Source organism: Pseudorca crassidens, chromosome 9 (assembly GCF_039906515.1).
Source record: "Pseudorca crassidens isolate mPseCra1 chromosome 9, mPseCra1.hap1, whole genome shotgun sequence".
NCBI classification, from domain to species: domain Eukaryota; kingdom Metazoa; phylum Chordata; class Mammalia; order Artiodactyla; family Delphinidae; genus Pseudorca; species Pseudorca crassidens.
This window is the reverse complement of record NC_090304.1, coordinates 46,493,989-46,514,297: the sequence shown is the minus strand read 5'-3', so window position 1 is coordinate 46,514,297 and position 20,309 is coordinate 46,493,989. Positions and strand designations below refer to the sequence as shown.

Sequence of the window (20,309 nt, the reverse complement as noted above, 5' to 3'; positions counted from 1 at the left end):
CACAGCTTAAATAGTATTTCTTGCTCTATACATTATGAAACATTATGTGGAACGGCAAATTTTCCTTCCAAGTCAAACAGAAGAAAACTGTGCAGTAGTCATCTAGAGTGAACTCGCTGAATTTAAAGGGGTGTGAAGTGTCTGACAAATTACATACCAAGAAGAAAAAAACAAGAGAGAAACCTAATTCACACCATAAGATTATAGAAAGGTAATGTTGCATCTTTATTATATGAAGTGAAATCAGATATTATTTTCTGACTTTGATTTAATTCTGGGATTTCTAACAAAATAAGTTAGGCTGTTCTTATTCTCAGCAATGGATCAGAAATAAATGACAGCACATCTTTCCTGAGAGTTTCTTTCTATATATCAGTGGGGCATAAAATGTGCTCAGCTGAAAATATAAATGATGCCCCCAACCCAAAACAGCTTATCACTGTGCAAAACACTTATTAATATCAACAACTGCTACCCAGAGAAGTTCCCTTGCTGCGCCCCTTATATGGGAAGGATGTGTCTGAGAAGGGGTCTGAAATCCTGCCCAAGAACTGCCCAGCCTTTCCTCAACTTAATCCCCTCCCTCCCTCACCCCTACCCTTTCCCCAAACACCAAAGGCTGGTCATTCAAACAAGGCCTATAAGGAAGGGACCAACTGGTTGACCCCAACTTTTTGCTGAGAAAAGGTATGTTAACTAAATCAACAACTTTTTGTCACCAAATTTTGTTAGAAAATCCATAACATTAAAGGGAATTTTAGAAAGGGAAAATTATTCATAATTTCAACACCCTAATGCAACCCTGCTTGCATTCTGTGATCCATTCCATTTCTAGCAGCGAGCTCCGCTGTAATCACACCACATGGGTTCACTGAGGTGTTCTCTAATCATTAACAGCTTAATTTCCAAAATATACCTGTGAGCTACCTCAGTGTTTCTATTTTACTTAACAGATGAAATAAGTGAAGCACAGGGTGGAGGTTGGATTAGTGACTCCGTAGAGAAGCCCAGCGAGCCAGTCTCTGCCCAAGCAGGGTTTCGTCTTCTCCGATCCAACCAGTGGGCATTACACAGCACAGCTAGCTATGTTTCAGGACATACCTTGGCAAGACTTCTCATCTGTTAATAATTTAAATCCCTTTTTGCAGCTGCAGTCAAAACTGCCCACGGTGTTTTTGCAGAAATGATCGCAACCTCCATTGCGCGTCTGGCACTCATCAATATCTGTAACAGTCAAGCATCGGCAAATCAGACAGCGATACTTGCCTCGTTATCCACAAATCCCTGAAGTGCTATTGTGTGTGCTTCATTATTCTCTGAAACAAAACAGACCCATAAAAGCATTTAAGGATGTTTGCTGATGTTTTTAAACCTACACATGTTCTCTTGTCTGGCTTAACCCATTTTGAAAGACAAGTGCCTGGTCCCCTGGAGAACTCTGACTTACACTGCCCCTCCCTTGACTAGCATTAAGGAAACAAGCTATGGGAAAGAACGGTGATGTCCTATTATATTCTCATCCTTGCACAAGTCTCTCAAGATAAGATGGCTTCCTTTCCTATACTTCCCATTCCAGTTTAATGATTAAAGTTATAAGGAACTAGAATATTTGTTTTGGCAAATTACACCATGATCAAATAGCCTCAATGCTTTTAAGTGATTTCTGACACTCAATTAATTTTATCTTTTCTCAGTTTCAACTGGTAACTGGTTATCTACTTTTTTATCACGTTAAAGAACTAAGCCTTTGTACTCGGGCCCATGAAATACTAGGTCATCGGGGTCTCTATTCATCAGTACAAGTTAATCGTACAGTTATTCATTGTTCTCTGGATAACAATCTTGGCTGTTATTTATATAATAATCTCTAGACTGTTATTTATGATATGATGATATTATCTCCTGCAAAAGAATGTTCCCTTGAACAACTGCTTTCTTCTAATAAGGCCACTGCCTGAAATGGATCATTTGATGTTTGTAGAAGCTGACCTTCTCAACAGTTAGTGAAATTAAGCTGGTTCTAATTAAGCTTACTCAGTTACAACCTTCTACTAGCCCAGGGAAGAAAAGCTTCCTTTTGATCAATATGAATCATAAGCAAATGTGGAGTCACTCAGGAGGTGTGGAGGGGAAGAGCTTTACTCCCACACATTAGCCGCACGGAGAGGCACAGGCTACCTTTACAGGTCTTCCCATCCAACTGGAGACTGAATCCGACGGGACAACTGCAATGAACACCTGTCGAAGTATCCTTACAGGTGCGATCACAGCCTCCGTTGTTGACAGCACATGTTTCTGCCAAGGAGGTAAGAAAAAGGCAGTTAGCTTCCTAAAGAAGTGCTCACACAGCTGGGAAGAAAGGGGTATTGGTGCAGTGTTAATACTTGACAAAAATTCATGAAAGTCAGGAAGCGTGTGGGGTCCTCATGGTCATATCCCAAGCCGCTGCCACCCGCAGGTGAGTTAGAGGGATAACAGGGGCAGCTCCTCCCTGCACCCATCTAAATAAGTGACATCTCCCGAGGAAGCCTGACAGGGTAAGAGAGGGGGAAAGATGCCTCTGCCAACCTGCTGAGCCTTTTCAGTGGCAGATTTGAAGCCACTAAAAGTTCCTGTTGATCGACAGCCAGTGACCTGCAAGTATGACCACATCTAGCAGCCTAGATGTGAATGCAGAACACAGCAAAGGGGGATGTTCCTTCCTTTATCCTGAACCTTCTCTATTCACCATGTGTAATGGGCAAAGCAAGAGAGGGTAAACGTTGCCCACGCCACCCATTCCCTTGCCGCAGACCAATGACTTCCTCCTGGCAACTGCCAAGTAACTCAGATTAGAAGTTTACCTTTCCTTGAAAGGAGAAAGACCTGTCATAGTTACATGAAAAAGCAGCCGCAGTTGTTAAATCATATCTATAGAGATGAAGAATAACAAGCTAATGGCCTTCTATTTCTGTATATTATGCATGAATTCCAAGTAATACACAAATGCTATTCAACATTCATTCAACGGTTAGCACTTAGGCATCCAGAAACTGATTTTACATCCATAGCTACCTCTGTAAAGCCTTGGGGGCAGGGCGGGGGGCAGTAAACTTAATTCTGATTAAATATGACAGATAGAACATGTATGTTTATCTCTGTTTCCTCACCAAAACTCATTAAAATGAGAGTAAATAAATTTTTTAAAGTATAAATCCTTAAGGACAAATAAAAGACAATAGATGAAAGATGTCAAATCTTCTGGAAGTGGCATGTCAATGGAGGAACAGTAACTGGCATAGCAGAAAGTTAAACCCTAGCAGTGGGGCTTCCCTGGTGGTGCAGTCGTTAAGAATCTGCCTGCCAATGCTGGGGACACGGATTTGAGCCCTGGTCTGGGAAGATCCCACATGCCGCGGAGCAACTATGCCCGTGTGCCACAGCTACCGAGCCTGAGATCTAGAGCCCGCGAGCCACAACTACTGAGCCCATGTGCCACAACTGCTGAAGCCCACGCACTCTAGAGCCCATGCTCCACAGCAAGAGAAGCCACTGCAACAAGTAGCCTGAGCACCACAACAAAGAGTAGCTCCTGCTTGCCACAACTAGAGAAAGCCTGCACGCAGCAACAAAGACCCAACATAGCCAAAAATAAATAAAAATAAAATAATTAAATTTATTTTTTTAAAAAAACCTAGCAGTCTGCAGAGTGATGCCAACAAGTGGTAAGCTCATCTGAGCCACAGAATCCCAGAGAGGCTCAGGAACTGGAGGTACTAAAGTTAGTCTAGAGGCAGAGGTGAGGACGGAGTTAAAAATAGGAAGATTGATTGAGAGTCTGTATAACAGATAGGCTCCCAGATCCCCATCTTAATTCCACAGCCCACAGCACATCCCTATTTGGACTAAAGCAGATAAATTTCTTCTCTGGAAAAGGGCACCAGTAACAGCAGAGGAGGTGCTGTCAGGTGAAAGTCTATACTGTGAAAAGAGAGATCTCAAACTTTCACCCCCTCTGCACTCCAGTTCCCAGGACACTGGCAGCCAAGTCTAAATCCCCTCAGCAGGAGACTGAAGGATTCCTCTCCAGCCAAACTGACCGGCCCAAGGGAAAAGACCTATAGATTCTGGCATTTGAAGATCTCCAAATGAAATGACTAAGCCACTGCCTAGTCAACCAAGCATAAAGCCCACCAGCTGATAGAATATCCAAGTGGCTTTTCAATATTCCACTATTAAATAAGAAAAGTCAGCCAAGGATCACCAGACATTTCAGGAAAGCCTCTAGTATGAAATAAATACACCAAATCAAACAAACAAGGGAAAAGGAACCTGAGGGAAGCAAAGATAATACAGGGAACAACAGAGAAGTTAGAAAATCTTATCATTAATTTCCTCAGGGAGGTAAGAAAAGCATCCATGAAATAAGAACAGGTTCCTACAACAAAAGACCAAAGTAAAATTCTTAAAAAATTAAAATATGAAAGCTGAAATTTAAAAAGAACCCTATAGAAGGATTAGAAGAAAAAAATGAAAGATCTCCTAGAAAGTAGAACAAAAATATCAAGAAGAGAAAAAAGAAGAAAATTTGAGGAGCAATCCAGGAATTACAACAGCCAGCTAATAGGAGTCCCGGAGAGAAAGAGAAAAGTGAAGAAAGTTATCAAAAGAAAAATTTCTCGGAACCAGGGGATGCGAATGTCCCTCTTGAAAAGGCCTACTCAGTGCTCAGAATAACAAGTGGGACAAATCCCACAGTGTGGACATTGTTGTGACATTTCAGATCACCAAGGACAAAAAGGAGACCCTGAGAACATCCAGAGAGAAGCTCTCGTAGGTTCCATACAAAGAATCAAGACTAAAAGTGACTTAGACTTCTTGAAAGAACACTGAATGCTCAAAACGATAGAGCGCTATTTAAAACTCTGATGGAATATTTTTCCCAACTTTGAATTCTATCCTGAGGCAAATTCTCAAGAAAGGGTGAAAGGGAGACTATAAAGGCATTTTCAGGTATGCAAAGTTTTTAAAAAATCTATATCTACCCATGTAAACTAACAAAAGAGAAGACATGGGATCCACCAAAACAGGAGCATGGGTAAGGGAATTCCCAGGCTGTGGCTCAGGGATAGGCCAGGATGACAGAGGTGCAGCTGGCCCAGGATTCAGGCCCTGCTAGAGCAGGGCGGAAGCCTCAGAAGGGACTTTTTAAGAAGAAAATAGAATTGATAAGTTATCTGCTGTATCTGAACATATTGTAAAGGTTTTAGAGCTCCGCCAGAAATTTGCAAAAAAAATTGGTAAGAGGTACTAAGAAAACTAAGCAAACAAAGAAAAGATAATCATAGCACATTACATGACTCAGGGGTGAATCATATTTAGATATTCATAATATGTAAATTGTGATAAAACTATATTAAGGATATGGGGGAAGGGGACAGAAGGGAGATATAACTTATTCTTCTGTGGTAGGAAGTCAAAAGCTAATATCTAAAACTGACATATCAAGGGAATTCCCCGGCGGTCCAGTGATTAAGACTCCGCACTCTCATTGTCGAGGGCACAGGTTCAATCCCTGGTCGGGGAACTAAGATCCAACAAGCCGTGCAGTGCGGCCAAGAAAAACAAAAACAAAACAAAACAAATAAAACCTGACACATCAAGAAATAACTGTAGGACTTCCCTGGCGGTGCAGTGGTTAAGAATCTGCCTGCCAATGCAGGGGACACAGGTTCGAGCCCTGGTCTGGGAAGATCCCACATGCCGCGGAGCAACTAAGCCCGTGTGCCACAACTACTGAGCCTGCACTCTAGAGCCTGTGAGCCACAACTACTGACCCCGTGTGCCACAACTACAGAAGCCCGTGTGCCTAGAGCCTGTGCTCTGCAACAAGAGAAGCCACTGCAACGAGAAGCCTGCACACCGCAACGAAGAGCAACCCCCGCTCGCTGCAACTAGAGAAAAGCCTGCACACAGTGACAAAGACCCAACGCAGCCAAAAATAAATAAATAAATTTATAAAAAAAGGAATAACTGTATACACTTCCCTTTTCAGAAACATGTGGGAGGGGGAGTCAGGAGAAGAAGAAACAACTAGGAGAATTGAAAATTGTGGCCCCTGGCAAATGGCTAGTTAGGAGACAGGGAAATGATATATTGCTTTACAAGCTTAATAGTGCTAATTAAGTTTTTAAGGTTTTTATATTATTCATATGTACTATTTTAAGGCAATTAAAAATAATAATTTTAATAGGGCAGAAAAGAGCTCAGAAATGTCACCTGCCTGGTAACCAATGGCTGCTTAATATCTTACCTGACTATTAAATCCAGAAGCTATCGAAAGATCAGTTTTGTTGAGGCCAGGCTGAGCTTTCTCCAGAATAATAACGTCAAATGATCTGATGCCCACCCTCACAGCCACCGCTGAACGTCTGCAGTCACCTCCAGCTCCAGCAGACCGGCTGCCAGACCTTCCTGTGTCCCCCAGCCAAGTGCCACTCTTCTCCATTCATCTCTTCTGCCATTAACATGGGCTGAGTCCAAAATAGAAGACTCAGTGGACAAAAACCCAGCCAAATTGCCATATGCTAAATAGGGGCTGCCCAAAATGCCTCTCTCATCACAGTTACTCAGAGGGCGGGTGGTCTGACATGCACTGACCACCCACTAAGTCCCAGACAGCGGACTCTGGGCACTTTTGCATATTATTGTCTTAACCGAGCTTCCTGATAACCCTAAGAGGTCAACTGTATTACATCCATTTTAGAGCAAGACCAGGACACAGCGGCTCGGGACAGTTTGCCCAAGTCTCAGCGCAAGTCTCAGCAGCGTTATGACGCTTACCCAGTTATTCTGATGGCTGGGCCGGCGCTCTTCCCACAATACCAGGGGTCCTGGATGGTGACTAAGCAATAGCAGTGAGTGGAGAGCAGACACACCCTGGCTGGACAGGAGCTGCTGACTCTAATTCAGCTGGTCTGAGGGCACATGGGCCCCAGGCTCAGGCCTGATGCAGTAAGTTGGGGAGGGAAAGGGACAACGTCACTGGCGGGGGAGGGTGGATGAGGCACCTACCCATGAGCAGCCGCCGTTTCACCCGTTTATCCCCATCTGCCATGGATGTGGCATTGCTCTCCATCACCTCCAGGGCAGCGTCCTCTCGCTCTGCAAGAGATGCAAACAGCACAGTTCTCAGACTAAATGAGTCAGATTGTTCATCCCCTGCACAACCACTTCTGTGGAAATCCCAGACATGAGACCAGTGTGAGAAATGTGACTCTGTTCATTCAATAAAAATATGTTGTAATGAGGCTCTGTGTTAAATGGCCTCAGAGCCTTAATAGACATTAAATATGGAAAAGATTTTTTTATTCTACTGTACTAACCAGAGACCTTGGGGAACGCAAGCTTCAGATTCACTCCAGAACCCTCAGTCCAGGACAAAGAGAATCTTGGATTGGGGAACATCTGAAATGGAGCTAGCAAAGGACACGCCATGAAGGGCAGGACAGGCAGGCATCCCACCAGAAATATGCAACCCTGGCTCCTGCTGATGGCAAAGGCCACCTGTCATCATGAACAGCTAGCTTTAACTTTGCGTTGCCCTGGCCTTTTGGGATGTGCTGTTCCGATCTTCAGAATACCAGCTTCAGGAGCAGCCTAATCCAGGAGAGGAAAAAGGGCTTTCCAAGGTCTCACAGGGAGAAAGGGGCCCCCAGTCCAGGCCTAGACTACTTCCATGGCCACACGTGAGGCAGCATGGGACATGCTTGAGGGCATGTGCACTGTAAACACCCTGCCTCTAGTACTAAACAATATTAATCGTTAGGGTTAGGGCTGGGGTGGGGCGAGCAGGCTGGGGAAGACCCTAACCCAGTGTTGGGGTCACCATTCACCAAGGCAGCTCCTTCCATCCGTGTGCATCTTGTACTGGGGATGGCAGCTACACTCTGGGCCTGCAGCAGTGTCCTCACAGGAGTGATGGCATCCGCCGTTTCCATGGTTACAGGTCACTGAGAGGAAAAAGAATCAAACCATAAAGCACGGAGGTTTCCACAACTGGGGCTGTACTTGCTCCCGAAGAACTCTGATTTTCATTCAGGAAGTATTCGAGCACCTAGCATGTGCTAGGAATTGTGCATAAAAGAGAGAACCTTGACTCAGACCACGTCCCTGTCTATATCAACAGGTAGTCACGATATGACTTGTAGAAATGATTAATGACAGATTTAGAGCAACGTTATACAGAAAGATAGACATGGGAAGGTCAGGGGAGATTTTTCACTATTTAAAGGAAATTATACCAAAAGATTCCAAACTAGTGCTTTGCTCTATCACGAGAAGTACTAGGGCGTTTGGAAATGCTATAACACTTAATATCTGGAACAGACAATATTTAATTTGTATGTATATGTTAGGATTTCTCTCATCAGATTCCATGTGGATTAGTTAAAAGGGAGGGTAATCAGAGGAAATGATGACTCTTTGCACACAGTTAATGCAACATTAACCAATAATTACAAAGCTTATGTATGAACACATTGATGACAAGCCAAGGGTGAAAAAAAAACTACAAAACTATCTATTCATCAAACTCAACAGTGGTTACCTCTGGCAAAGGAAATGGCAAAGGAAAAGGGGGAAATGTTGTATGTTTCTTTGGACTGTTTAAACTCTTACACAACCATTTTTAATTTTCTAATTTAAAAGAACTAAAAACATATTTGCGCTGTGAGAAAAAACTATTCTGTGACTATAGCTGTGTAAAAATTGTGTACGCATATCAACAAAATAGGAATAGGAAAAAGCAAAACAACTGATTGTGTGGTGGAATTCTGGATTATTTCTTTATTATATCCTCAAGTTTTATAATATCTGAATATAATCTTATAATATTATTCGAGCAGTGATACCTTAAAAACGTTTTAAGTTTTTAAAAGTAAGTTTTCAGGTATTCTACTGGCTCCCAAAAAGCTGTAAAATGCTGAGTCTCACTCCACAGGTGGCTCTCCTGTGGAGACCTGGGTCCTCCTTTTGAAGACAGCTGGAGCCAGCCCCACTTTTAGGGGCCCTGTGAGGCTGTCAGAACCTGTTGTTGGTGACGGTGGCATCAGCCCTGGTTTGTCAGGCTTTGAGGTTGCACTCTGGTTTGCGATGGAGACAACAGAGAGGAGTCTCTCACCGACGAAACTGCCTCTCCTTCTCTTAACCACTGAGGTCTACTCACTGTAAACAACCATCCCCAGCAAACTGCAGGCGTCTTCTAGAGGCTCCATGACTTTGGGAAGAGTTCCTACAGGGAAACCCTCAGTGTTTCCTCTGGCGTAAATAGTGGTTTAGAAGCACCTTTAATGGCTGGTTGTTTCCTATTATCCATTGGAGCTATTATTGTGTTTCCTCATTGTGTGGCAGCTGCGTCTGGACTGTGTACACCATTCATTGACTCATCCATTAAACAAATGTGGATTGAGCACATCCAGGGGAAGACTGAGAGGCAAAAATAAGACAAGATCCCTGACTTGGTGGGGCTCGTAGTTGGGGAGACAGACACAGAAATTCAACTCCAGATTCAACCCAATCGTGTGGTTGAATCAAACACACGATTCAACCCCAGAGTGCCACGTGTATCATCAAGGAATAAACAGCGCTATGGGAGCCAAAATACAAACTGGCTGCCTTGTCCGAGGCCATCGGGGAAGGCTTCCGACGTTATGTATCATGGTGACCAGGAGCACAAGCCTTACAGTTAGGCAGGCCTACGTGTGAATCCTACATTTGCCACTTACTTCCTGTGTGACCCTGTAGCTTTACCTTCTCCACGATTTCCTCCACTTAGCTCATCAGGCGGTGACTGTAAGAATTAAATGCAACGTGGCACCTCTTTAGACAAGGCTTTGCACATAATAAATGCTCCCCCAAAGTAGCTATTATCTTTATCATGATTAGAAGTTAGGCAGGATATGAAAAATTGAGTGAGAATTCACCAAGCTAGGAAGGAAGGAAGGCTTAGAAAAGCCTTGGAGGCATGAAAGAATGGGGGCTTTCTCCAAAAGCCAGGAGTCTGGTGTCTAGAGAAAGGAGGCTGATGAGGCTTGTATAAGAAGCAGGCACCAGGTACCAAAGAGCTGCCAGATGAGGAAATTTGACTCTATTCTACGGGAACAGAGAGACCTGGCCCCCAACATTCACACTCCTTACTCCTGAGTGCTATTTCCTTCCGACTGGTTCTTTTAGAAAACATCATTTCCCTTCCCTACAGGAGATTACCCTCAATATCTCACGTGACTGCCTTCCCTGATGTTTCTGATGCTGGGCTGCACAAGACAACCTCTGGGGTAGGATGGTTCCCAGCACAGCTGTGTGCCAGTCTGTACTTACAGGTGCAGTCTCTCTGGTTCTTGGCCAGCTCAAAACCAGGCCTGCACTCGCAGGCAACGCTGCCCCTCGGGGCCTCCTTGCAGATGTGACTACAGCCGTGATTCTTATTCATGCAGCTCAGACCCTCTGCAAAACAGCAGCACGCAGCCAGTGACCAGGTTGCAACAGAATCCTGACCCCGGGAGTGAGGCAAGGGTCTGGGGGGTGGGCCACAGACCTGCCTGCCTGGGTGTCCATCAGTCCCATGTTTTAAAAGAATACATCACTCAAATCAAGCCAGGTCATTTAACAGAGATATGAAAACTTTCTTATGTCACCCAAGAGATAGGATGTTTCAATTCCCCAAAAGAGGTAGGAGCTCTCCCAATACACTGAAAAGAAAGTACCCACCAGGAGGGAATTCCCTGGTGGTCCAGTGGGTAGGACTCTGAGCTTTCACTGCCGAGGGCCCGGGTTGAGTCCCTGGTCGGGAAACTAAGATCCCGCATGGCATGGCCAAAAAAAAATTTAAAAAAATAAAGAAAGAAAGTACCCACCAGGAGCTCTCTGTTGGGTGTGGAATCAGAACCTGTGGACCCCAGGAACATGTCCTCAGACTCTTATCTCTGCCATGTTGTTACCCATGCTGATCAAGAATACAAACAGAAAAGGAGAATCTCTCTACAAAAATCTGAAGATAGACTGATGAAGATTCCCAACCTTTTCACATATTCTTGAAGATGACTTTCAGAAAATTTCAACCCTCCACTCTACCCCCACCAAATCCACACTTTGAAGGTGACTGAGACTACTGTATCTCAGCATCACCCCATGGACACCTGTCCAGGGACCTCTCTTATGTGACCACCTTCAGTTAGTCCCTGGGCCCTCCCTCAGTGGGCTTGGAGGACAACAGCAGAGAGAACAGAGAGAGACCTCATATATGTGGTTTCCTTTAGCTGCTGTAAAATCCTTCTCAGGTATACTGTAATTTTCATTAGGCCCGATCTTGTTGTAACTGTGGTAGGAAACAGGGTTATTTTCCTGGATGGTTTAACATGCATCTAAATGACGGGGTCATAGAAAAGTAGACACCTGTGTGGTTTGCCACCATCAGGCCTCTTCTCAGTACCAATCCTTTAGGGGGCTCTGCCGCCTCCCAGCACTCTGAAGGAACTGTTATCAAACCCAAGAGTAATCTCAAAACCTCTCCTTGGTTTGTACAACATTAATAAGTGCGTCTTCACGGGATGCTTCTTTGCATTTGTGCAATGTTAACTGTAAAACATCTTTAAGAGTAGGGATTTTGTTATTGATTCTCCACTAACAAGACATTTTCTAATACTGGAAGTGGCACTATTTTAACTGAGTACAAAAAGCTTTCATTCAGCTTCGCTAGGATCCAATACTGTTCCGTATTGTGCCCCTAAAACCTTAGCCAATTGGTTCTAATGAAGTCAGAAGTCATTTCTCTCCAGTTCTCACCATGGGGCCGTTGATCTGTGCTTAACTGGAATGATTGTTTTAATACAAACAGATGTCATTCCTATTCCAAAAGACAGAGCAACAGTTAATACATCCCATATTCTCTTAAAACTATCTTGTTTTTTATCTGACAGTTACAAGCTGTTTGAACTCCACCACTCAATCTGCTGGAAGTTGCTGGGATTCATTCACCCGTGCCAAGGGCTGCTGTCAATTAACACAGAAAGAAGCTTGCACGGGGTCAGTGGAAAGCTCTCTTTGCTCTGGCTGGTGACTTCTGAAGGCGTTATTTGCTCCCAGTAATAAGATGGCACAGAAGGTAAGAGTTGCCTCCAGAAGCAGTGTCCTGTTCCCCTAGGAAGGCCCAGCAAGCATTACCTTTGTTCTTGGATCAGCAGAACATTTGAAGTAATAGGGCCCAGGAGCACCCAAGGGTAAACGTAACAGTGCCCAAGAAAAGGCAGCAGTAACACCTGTGAGGTACACTCCTAAACAGGTCAGCTGCTTCTTCCTCTTCTTCTTTTTCTTTTTCATTCTGTTTACAAGTCTGTTCAGACATTTGCAAAGTGACCTTTACTGCCTCAGAGCAATCCATTTACACAAGAGATATTTTGTAAGAACTGACTGTGTGCCAGATACCATGGGGATACAAAGAAGTTGCCCCCTGATGTCATATCCTATCAAGCAAGACCTAAAGTTACCAGGAGACATCGGAGGTTTAAATGGCTCTGGAAATGCTAAGGGCTTTTTAAGAGTTGACCCCGAAGCTTTTCACAGTCCCCTGGCTCAAAACAAGGTCACTGCTAGGGGTGGCAGATGGATCTGGTCCAAACTGGGAGGCCCAGCTATGGTTCTGGCTCCCCCAGAAACTGCCCTGGCAGTCCTGTTTCAGGTCGTTAGTTCACCAGGAAGGAAACAGCTCAGAAATGTGAGAAATATCCCATTCTGGTGGTCCCCAGGCTCAGGGTCTCACTGAAGAATATTTCTGGAAACCAAATAAAAGTATGCCTTGCAAATAGGGCAAGAAAAGGGGGAAACAGCCTCTGCTGAGAGCACAGCCTCTTCCTCACTAACCTGACACCTTCCTTACTACTCTAAAAAGGCAGCAGTGCAAACATCTAAAAATACTCTTGGAGCAGACAAAACAAAAGAGGAATGCTCATTTTGAGAGCCTGAGCTCCCATGAATAGGCACAAAGGCAGGCTGGGTGGTGTGTCTCCTTCTAGCCTACCCTCATTACATGGGTGAAAACACACAGTCTCTTTATCAGAGCTTTGGGGTCTCTAAGGATGAAAAAAACACAATAGCTTGAGTTTCTCTCAGAATCAGCTATTAAGATCCCCTATATTAAAGAACATTTAGTAAATAATTATTAAAAACAACAACAGCTACACTAGAAAATACTAGCTTGCAGTGTTTACCTTCTTTCAACCATCTTCAGAGAATCAGCTATGGGTTTTAACATCTATTTTAATACAGTTTCTAAGGGTTTAATGTGCACATCAAGGAGGAAACCCTACAGGAACACTGTTTACAGATGGCTCTATTTGAAGAGTTAAAACCCTAGGATGGAAGGGGGCAGCTGCAGACCGCTCCAATCTGCTGGCTCACGCTGCCGTGAATTTGCCCAGCAATCGGGTTGAAACACAACAGAAAATCACAGAGTGCTTCCAGACCACAACTCAAATTCTTGTATTTTGGTTTATAGCTCCAGACAAATATGCTCATTTTAAATACTCTTCAGGGGTTCTAAGAATGTCTGAATTGTAGAAAATTTAGAAAACACAAATTGCGGAAAGGAGCTGCTCTTGTATTTACTCCTGGTGTGAGGAGCCCGTGTCTGTAATCAGTCTGGGGGGCTTGGAGCCTTGTCCAGTCTGGGACAGGAGAAAGGGGCTGAGCCACTGCTCTGGAAGACCGAGGGTAAGAGGTGATCTTAATCACCGAGAGTGGCTTCGTGAGTGGTGGGACCCGTACTGGGGGTGTTCAAGCCCTGGCTTGACCTACAGGGCGCCACCCCCCTCCCCACCGCCTGAAGAGAAAGCCAGAGTGACTTTCCAGGAAGCAGCTTTGAGCAACCAAAAGGGAGAGGCCCTGAGATCCAGATCATTCGTGCTGCTGGCATCTTAGTTCAGCCTCTGACCAGAGGCAGAGCTCACCCAAGAGTCCAGAGAACCCCCGGCAGGAAAGTGAAAATGAAACCTAACTGCTACTTAATCAAGGGCCACACACCTGCATGGGATAAGAGATCCACCTGATTAGGGTTGGAGTCTATGACCACCCAGCTTCCACACTGACAATGAGCAGGCTTGGGTAATAAGAGCATCCGACTCCCCATTTCTCTGACCCTTCTTCTTAGTACCCAGACAGGCCTTCTGGTTAGGGATAAGAAAGGGGCCATCGTTCTTGGAAAATGAGGCAAAAATCATCTTCCACAAAGAAACCCTTGAAAAATCACTAAAACCACCACGATTAAAACAATAAATCTACAAATAGTAGAAGAACTGAAAATCACCACATTCTTAAGTTATGAGGATGAATACGCAGCACATGCCAAAAGGAGTTAATAGTCTAGGATTTGGGGCATTTCCCTTAAAAACAGGCACCGGCAACCTTGGGAGACATAAAGCCAACAAAATGTAGTTCTCTGGGGACTTCCCTGGTGGCACAGTGGTTGGGAATCCACCTGCCAATGCAGGGGACACAGGTTCGAGCCCTGGTCTGGGAAGATCCCACATGCCGCGGAGCAACTAAGCCCGTGTGCCACAGCTACTGAGCCTGTGCTCTAGAGCCCGTGAGCCACAACTACTGAGCCCGTGAGCCACAACTACTGAAGCCTGTGCGCCTAGAGCCCATGTTCCGCAACAAGAGAAGCCACCGCAATGAGAAGCCCGCACACCGCAACAAAGAGTAGCCCCTGCTCACCACAACTAGAGAAAGCCTGTGCACAGCAACAAAGACCCAACGCAGCCGAAAATAAATAAATAGAATTTTTTAAAAAAATGTGGTTCTTTGGCTTAAGAAAGAGCAGAGAATTAAAAGCACATCACTGAGTTCAAAGTGGCTGATGGGCCACAGGTCCTTAATTCCTCTCCCTCCTGAGAATCCACTGAACTAATAGAAGAAATAAAATAGGTATAAACTCAACGCAGAGAGCACGAGCCATCAGAGGAGAAGAATTTTCTGCAAATTTATGGAGGAATGGTAAATGACAACATGGGTGAAGAAAACCATAGTATAGAGACCCCCAGTCTGGGGAGGGGGTTCACCTGCCCCCTGGAATCCCAGAAGCTCAGAGTTCAAAAACGCAAAACACAGGGAATGCCGGGTCTTGCTGAAAACAGGGCAATTCACTGAGTCTCCCAAGGAAGGCTCCAGCCCCTCCTTCCCCAAAAAACGTGCTGTGGTTTCCAGCACCTTTCTGCAAAACTGGGCAGATCATCCAGTGCATTTCTAGTCATCTTTGAAATGTACTCCATTTAGAGATTAGAATCAGAGAATGTGAGAGTCTGAAGAGACCTCAGAGCTCACCCAGTCCAACCCACTTTTTTAGCAGGGTGAGAAAGGTGCAGCTAAAATAACCTGCCCACTTGTCCTCAGGCCTCCAGGCTTTCTCAACTCCGTGCTTCCCTCTAGAGCCTTTGAGGATGGGGGTGGGGGATTCTCAGATGTGACCCTGCCCCCTGCCCCCAGCCGAGCAGAGCTACCTTCTGAGCGGTGAATGCACGTGTGCTGATTGTCACTCAGGAAAAAGCCCTCCTTGCAGCGGCACTCGTAGCTTCCCATGACGTTGACACAGGTGTGCTGGCAGCCGCCATTGTTCTCCAGGCACTCGTCCACATCTGGAAGGGGAGAAGGCTTAGCCTTTGCTTTTGTGACTGCTTCACACACTGCCCCACCCACCACCACCCTGCCCCGGCAGCCCAGGGGCTCCTGCTAAGCAGAGACGAGGTCTCTCGTCAGGTCCTTGCATCACAGAAGCTCTCAGAACTGAAGCCAGTGGGGCCGCAGGTAATTAACCCAGCCCTCATGGGTCTAGAGCTCCCTTAAACAGGCCCTCCACCTGGACACCTGGATAATCAGTTCAGTAAGTATTTATTGAACACCTTCTCTTTCCTAAGCACAGTGCTAGAGGAGACAATAAAACACAGATGCGTAAGATCGAATTCCTTTGCCCTGGAGCATCTCCTTCAGCAGAGGGAGAGAGACAACTGTACAAGTAATTGTGAGATAAGGTAAATGGTGGTACAAAGGAAAGAAGTCACCTCTGGTTGTGGGTATCGGGATGGGTTTTATGGAAAAGCTGATGAAGGTATGAGCTCTGTAGTGTTTCTTCAATTTTAAATCAGGAGAAGGGATTCTAGGCAAAAGAAAGGGTGTGAGCATAGTACGAAGGCTGGGAGACACAGAGCATGTTCAGATAACACAGTGTTATTCAATTGGGCTGAAGCACAGTACATGCAGGGAAGTTACAGGAGACAGAGCTGGGAAGATAGACTGGGTCACACTGCAGAGGACCTTGAATAGCAAAGAAGTTCCTGCTTCATTTGAGAGGCAACTGGGAACCCCTGGAGCAGGGTGACATGGTCAGCCCCTCGTGTTGGGAAGGATAAGGCAGCAGCTGAGGGAAGGACACAGGGAAGGGGAAGAATTGAAAGCCTGGAAGTCCAGCTTCACACGTTTGCCTGAAATAGCCATGGCTGGCGCTAGTAGGGGACCGGACCTGGGGCCTGGCAGTGCGGATGCCTAGGATGGAAGAAATAGAAGGGGACTGTGGACAAGCTGCCATGTGGACATGGGGTGAGGTGGCTGAGAAACATGGGGAAGACCAGTGCTGGGTACAGAATTGGGTGTGGAGATGTGGTTGGTCCCCAGCAGGGCAGGGAGGTAGTAAGTGTGAGATGCTGACATTCAGGGCTAGCTCCAACAGGCTGTGGGAAGCCTGAGCCTGGTGTAAAGACAGCTTTGAAAACCACTTACTTGTGGTGTCCAGCAGGGAGGGAGGGAGCCTTGCCCCAGTGCTATGCCCCCAGGGCGAGGGTAGGGGACCTTCCTTCCACTGTGTCACTTACTACCTTGTGCGCGGCTCCATCAATACACTTACCACCGTGCATTTTCAAAATCTTTTTTTTTTAAATTGTACCTTTTGACTCCTCAACATCTTTTACTTATGCATCTCCACTAGACTGCAAACTCCTTGAGGACAGATTTTTACAGATTTTTTTAAAATTTAGCATAGCCCTGGAACCTGCAGGCACATATTAACTCTTCAATGCATGAACAAACAAGCAGGAGAGCACAGCATCACCAGAGTTAAAGAAGAGGAAACTTCTAGAAAAATCTCAGACATGACAGAAGCTCAAGGAGAAGGCTGATGTAAAAGCAATTTATTTTCTCTAGCCCTGACGTCCCACGTGCCTGTCACTAGCTCCTGGGGGCATCCGTAACAAGCACATTCACACTGAGATATCTGTTATCTGGTTTCAAGCTTCAGATTTTACAGTCATCCGTCCTCCCACACTACCCAGCAGATGCCTTGCTAAACTGATGGGACTTAAGCCATCCCCTGAAGCCTAACAGACTTGCCCTTCTCTGTGCCAAAGGGTGAAGGGAGCACATTCCAGAGGGTGAGATGTGCTGGATCACACCTGGCCCCGCTGTTCCACAGCGAGGCCTGGGGTGAGCAGGAGAGATGTTTCCCTGAACACCAAATCCTGGCCTGGTTCTAAGTAAAGGTGTGCTCCCCTCTGAGCTGCACCGCCCCATCCCGTGTTTAACCCACTATTCCTTTTCGCCAAAGCAATTAGAAATGAATCAAGTTGGGTGACGCACTCTGACTGAATTAATACAAAAGTTCACAAGCACAAATGTGCATCACTAGGCTGGTGAGTTTCTGCAGAATGTAAAACAGTGTTTTACAACCCTGTCTGCATGTTAGAACCCTGCTGTCCGGACCCCACCTCCTAAGACACTGATCTAACTAGCCTTGGATGAGACCTGGACAGTGGTGTCATTTTAAACTTCTCAAGTGATGCCAGTGTGCTACAGGACCTAGTAGCTATGTTGTGCTCCCAGACATTCAATAAATAGAAGCTGAATTCAGGTGGGCTGAGCTGTGTGGAAGAGCTGCATTTTGTGTTTCAGGCTCACAGGCACCCAGGATCTCTGAGCACTCTGGGTCGAGTGCCAGAGCTAAGTGGTGTTTGTACTCTGCGTATCCTGGCTAATATATCGGCGGCTAATTGTGCGGTCAGGGGGCGGGGGAGAGGTAAGGGTCATCCCAAAGAACACAGGAAACTGTCCCTCCTAAAAAATTTAGGCCCTGAGCTCCTTTCCTGTCACAAAATGCTTCTGCTCTTTCAAGTCCAAATGGCAGCTACGTCTCTATGTGTGCTTGTCCTGCTGTTCTCAATGTACCACTGTATTTTCTCATGCCTTCCTTTTCATGGAATCCTCAGCCCCTTCAGATATACTCGGTGGATATACTCAGGGTTTTTCTCCAAGGCAGACCCTTGCTACCAAACCCACAAAGAGACCCCAAAGAGGGGAAACGGAGATACTCTGCTGAAATACCTGTGTTAGCAGCCAGGCCAGGAAGGACTTGGGGCCTCAGGCCTTTACTCCAAACCACCCCCACCCAAGCTGGCCCAGGTCCTTAACTCTTGGAAGTGTCCACTTTTTGTTCTTAGGAAGCTCATACTTCCTCCAAGCTGTGGGTTTGGGCACAACTGTGATGACTGGGTCTTCCATCAAATACAAATCCTCAAAATGCCATTGGCTAATCAAAGGGAAATGAGTGATTTCCCCTAGAAAATGGTTTAAAAAAAAAACCACACTGTATGCTTCTCAACAAATTACACACTAAAAGTGATTTTTTTTCTAAAGTTTTTAATTAATCTCAATTTATTGATGCTCTCAGGATTGTCTCTCTAATGTGTCTTTTTGTGGTGCTAATGGCCTAGAAAGTCTGCAGAGGGGTTAGTGACTCCCCAGCCCTCAATCAATTCTTCCTGATAGCTGCAGGCTTAGAAGGCCAAGCGGTCTGACCACTGCTTGACCTCTCACACAGGGCTCAGACAGGAAGGGACAGAGTCTACATCAGGATGGGGCTCCAGGTGACATGATACAGGTCATATCAGGGCTTAGTCCCAAATACTCTCCTTCCCCAACACGAAAAATACAAGTTCTGCCTGTACTCACTTAGTGACTTTTATGCTGATCTCAAAGCATTTGATCAAGTGGCCATTCCCACTGCACAGCAAGGGAGCATCTGAATAGCTGTCCCCACAGAGCCAGGGCCTGGCTCAAGCTGCTCCTTGGTTAGCCAAGTGGATATAAGTGGGTCAACCACATGAAGGATCATCAGTGTCAAAGGAATCTGATGGCATCTGGGTCCCATGTCCTCCTGTACCACTGCTAACACCAGTCTTAAAGTGCAAACAGACCACAAACACTTGCCTTCCAGGTGTGCTGCATCTTCTAAGACCATCCAACATTCAACCCTATCCAACTGCTTGCTAATTTTAAATTCTGTTTTATTCCTGGCATAAGGAACCAATGTAAACAATACTCTTTGCAGTCCCTAACTCACTGAAACTCCAACAGATGTTTCTGGTTTGTGGAATACTAGGAGGATGTTAATGGAAGGTTTCTACTTGAATTTCTCTCTCTTTTAAGAAAAAAGAGGAGGGTCTACCTGGCTGAGATCCAAGCACACATGTGGAATCTTCAGGACAAGTAGTTTTACATGATTCTGGAAGAGAGACACTTACCACTGAAGAAATGGTTATGAGTCAAGACCCTTTTAACACAAGACCAAAGATCTTAAAGGTAACAAGTCAATGCCAGAAAATCAATAAGTAGTAATGTCAATGTCCACCCACCTCCTTGGACTAATGGAGGATTTATATTATGAATGATCACATAAAAACTAAAATACTTAACCTGGTTTTCTATCAGCAAGTGTGATTTCTAGGGAGCCAGAAAACAAAGGTCTCTGATCCCATTTCTCTTTTAATGAGTATGTTTGTCAAAGAAAAGAAAGGGGTGGAGGTGCCAGAGGGTAGGTAAAGGAGAATTACCATTGCCAACTGTTTTCCTTACCAAGACAATTATGACCGTCATGAGCCAACATGAAGCCATCAAAACAAGTGCAGCGATAATTGCCGGGAATGTTCAAACAGTCATGGACACAGCCTCCATTGAGTTCATTTTCACATTCATCAATATCTGAGGAGTGAAAGAGAAGTAAACCACACAAGCACTATTTCTTTAGTGTGGAGAAATATGCATTTACCTTTTAATCAGCCATCCCACATCTAGCAATCTCCAACAACAGAAAAATAAATATGCATAAGGTTATTTGCTGCAGCATTTGTAATTACAAAATATTGGAAATGACCTAAATGCCCACGCACAGCAAGCAGTTGAAGAATTAAGGTACATTTACTTGGTGGAATACTATGCAGCTGTTAAAAAAACAATGAGCT

The 20,309-nt window shown here is 45.2% G+C and overlaps 1 protein-coding gene across 6 annotated transcripts in view; it reads right to left on the bottom strand.

The window, feature by feature from the left end:
- SCUBE2 (signal peptide, CUB domain and EGF like domain containing 2) overlaps nucleotides 1–20,309 on the bottom strand; it is a 64,258-nt gene that overhangs the window by 36,362 nt on the left and 7,587 nt on the right. For 4 of the 6 annotated variants that reach the window (XM_067749958.1, XM_067749959.1, XM_067749954.1 and 1 more), the window contains exons 3-9: nucleotides 19,924–20,049; nucleotides 15,528–15,662; nucleotides 10,357–10,482; nucleotides 7,875–7,991; nucleotides 7,054–7,143; nucleotides 2,179–2,295; nucleotides 1,102–1,224 (exon numbers count right to left, since the gene is read on the bottom strand). In XM_067749958.1, the coding sequence (XP_067606059.1) occupies nucleotides 1,102–1,224; nucleotides 2,179–2,295; nucleotides 7,054–7,143; nucleotides 7,875–7,991; nucleotides 10,357–10,482; nucleotides 15,528–15,662; nucleotides 19,924–20,049 (834 nt within the window). The remainder of the gene's footprint in view (nucleotides 1–1,101; nucleotides 1,225–2,178; nucleotides 2,296–7,053; nucleotides 7,144–7,874; nucleotides 7,992–10,356; nucleotides 10,483–15,527; nucleotides 15,663–19,923; nucleotides 20,050–20,309) is intronic. The other 2 variants (XM_067749956.1, XM_067749957.1) reach the window with 2 other exon arrangements.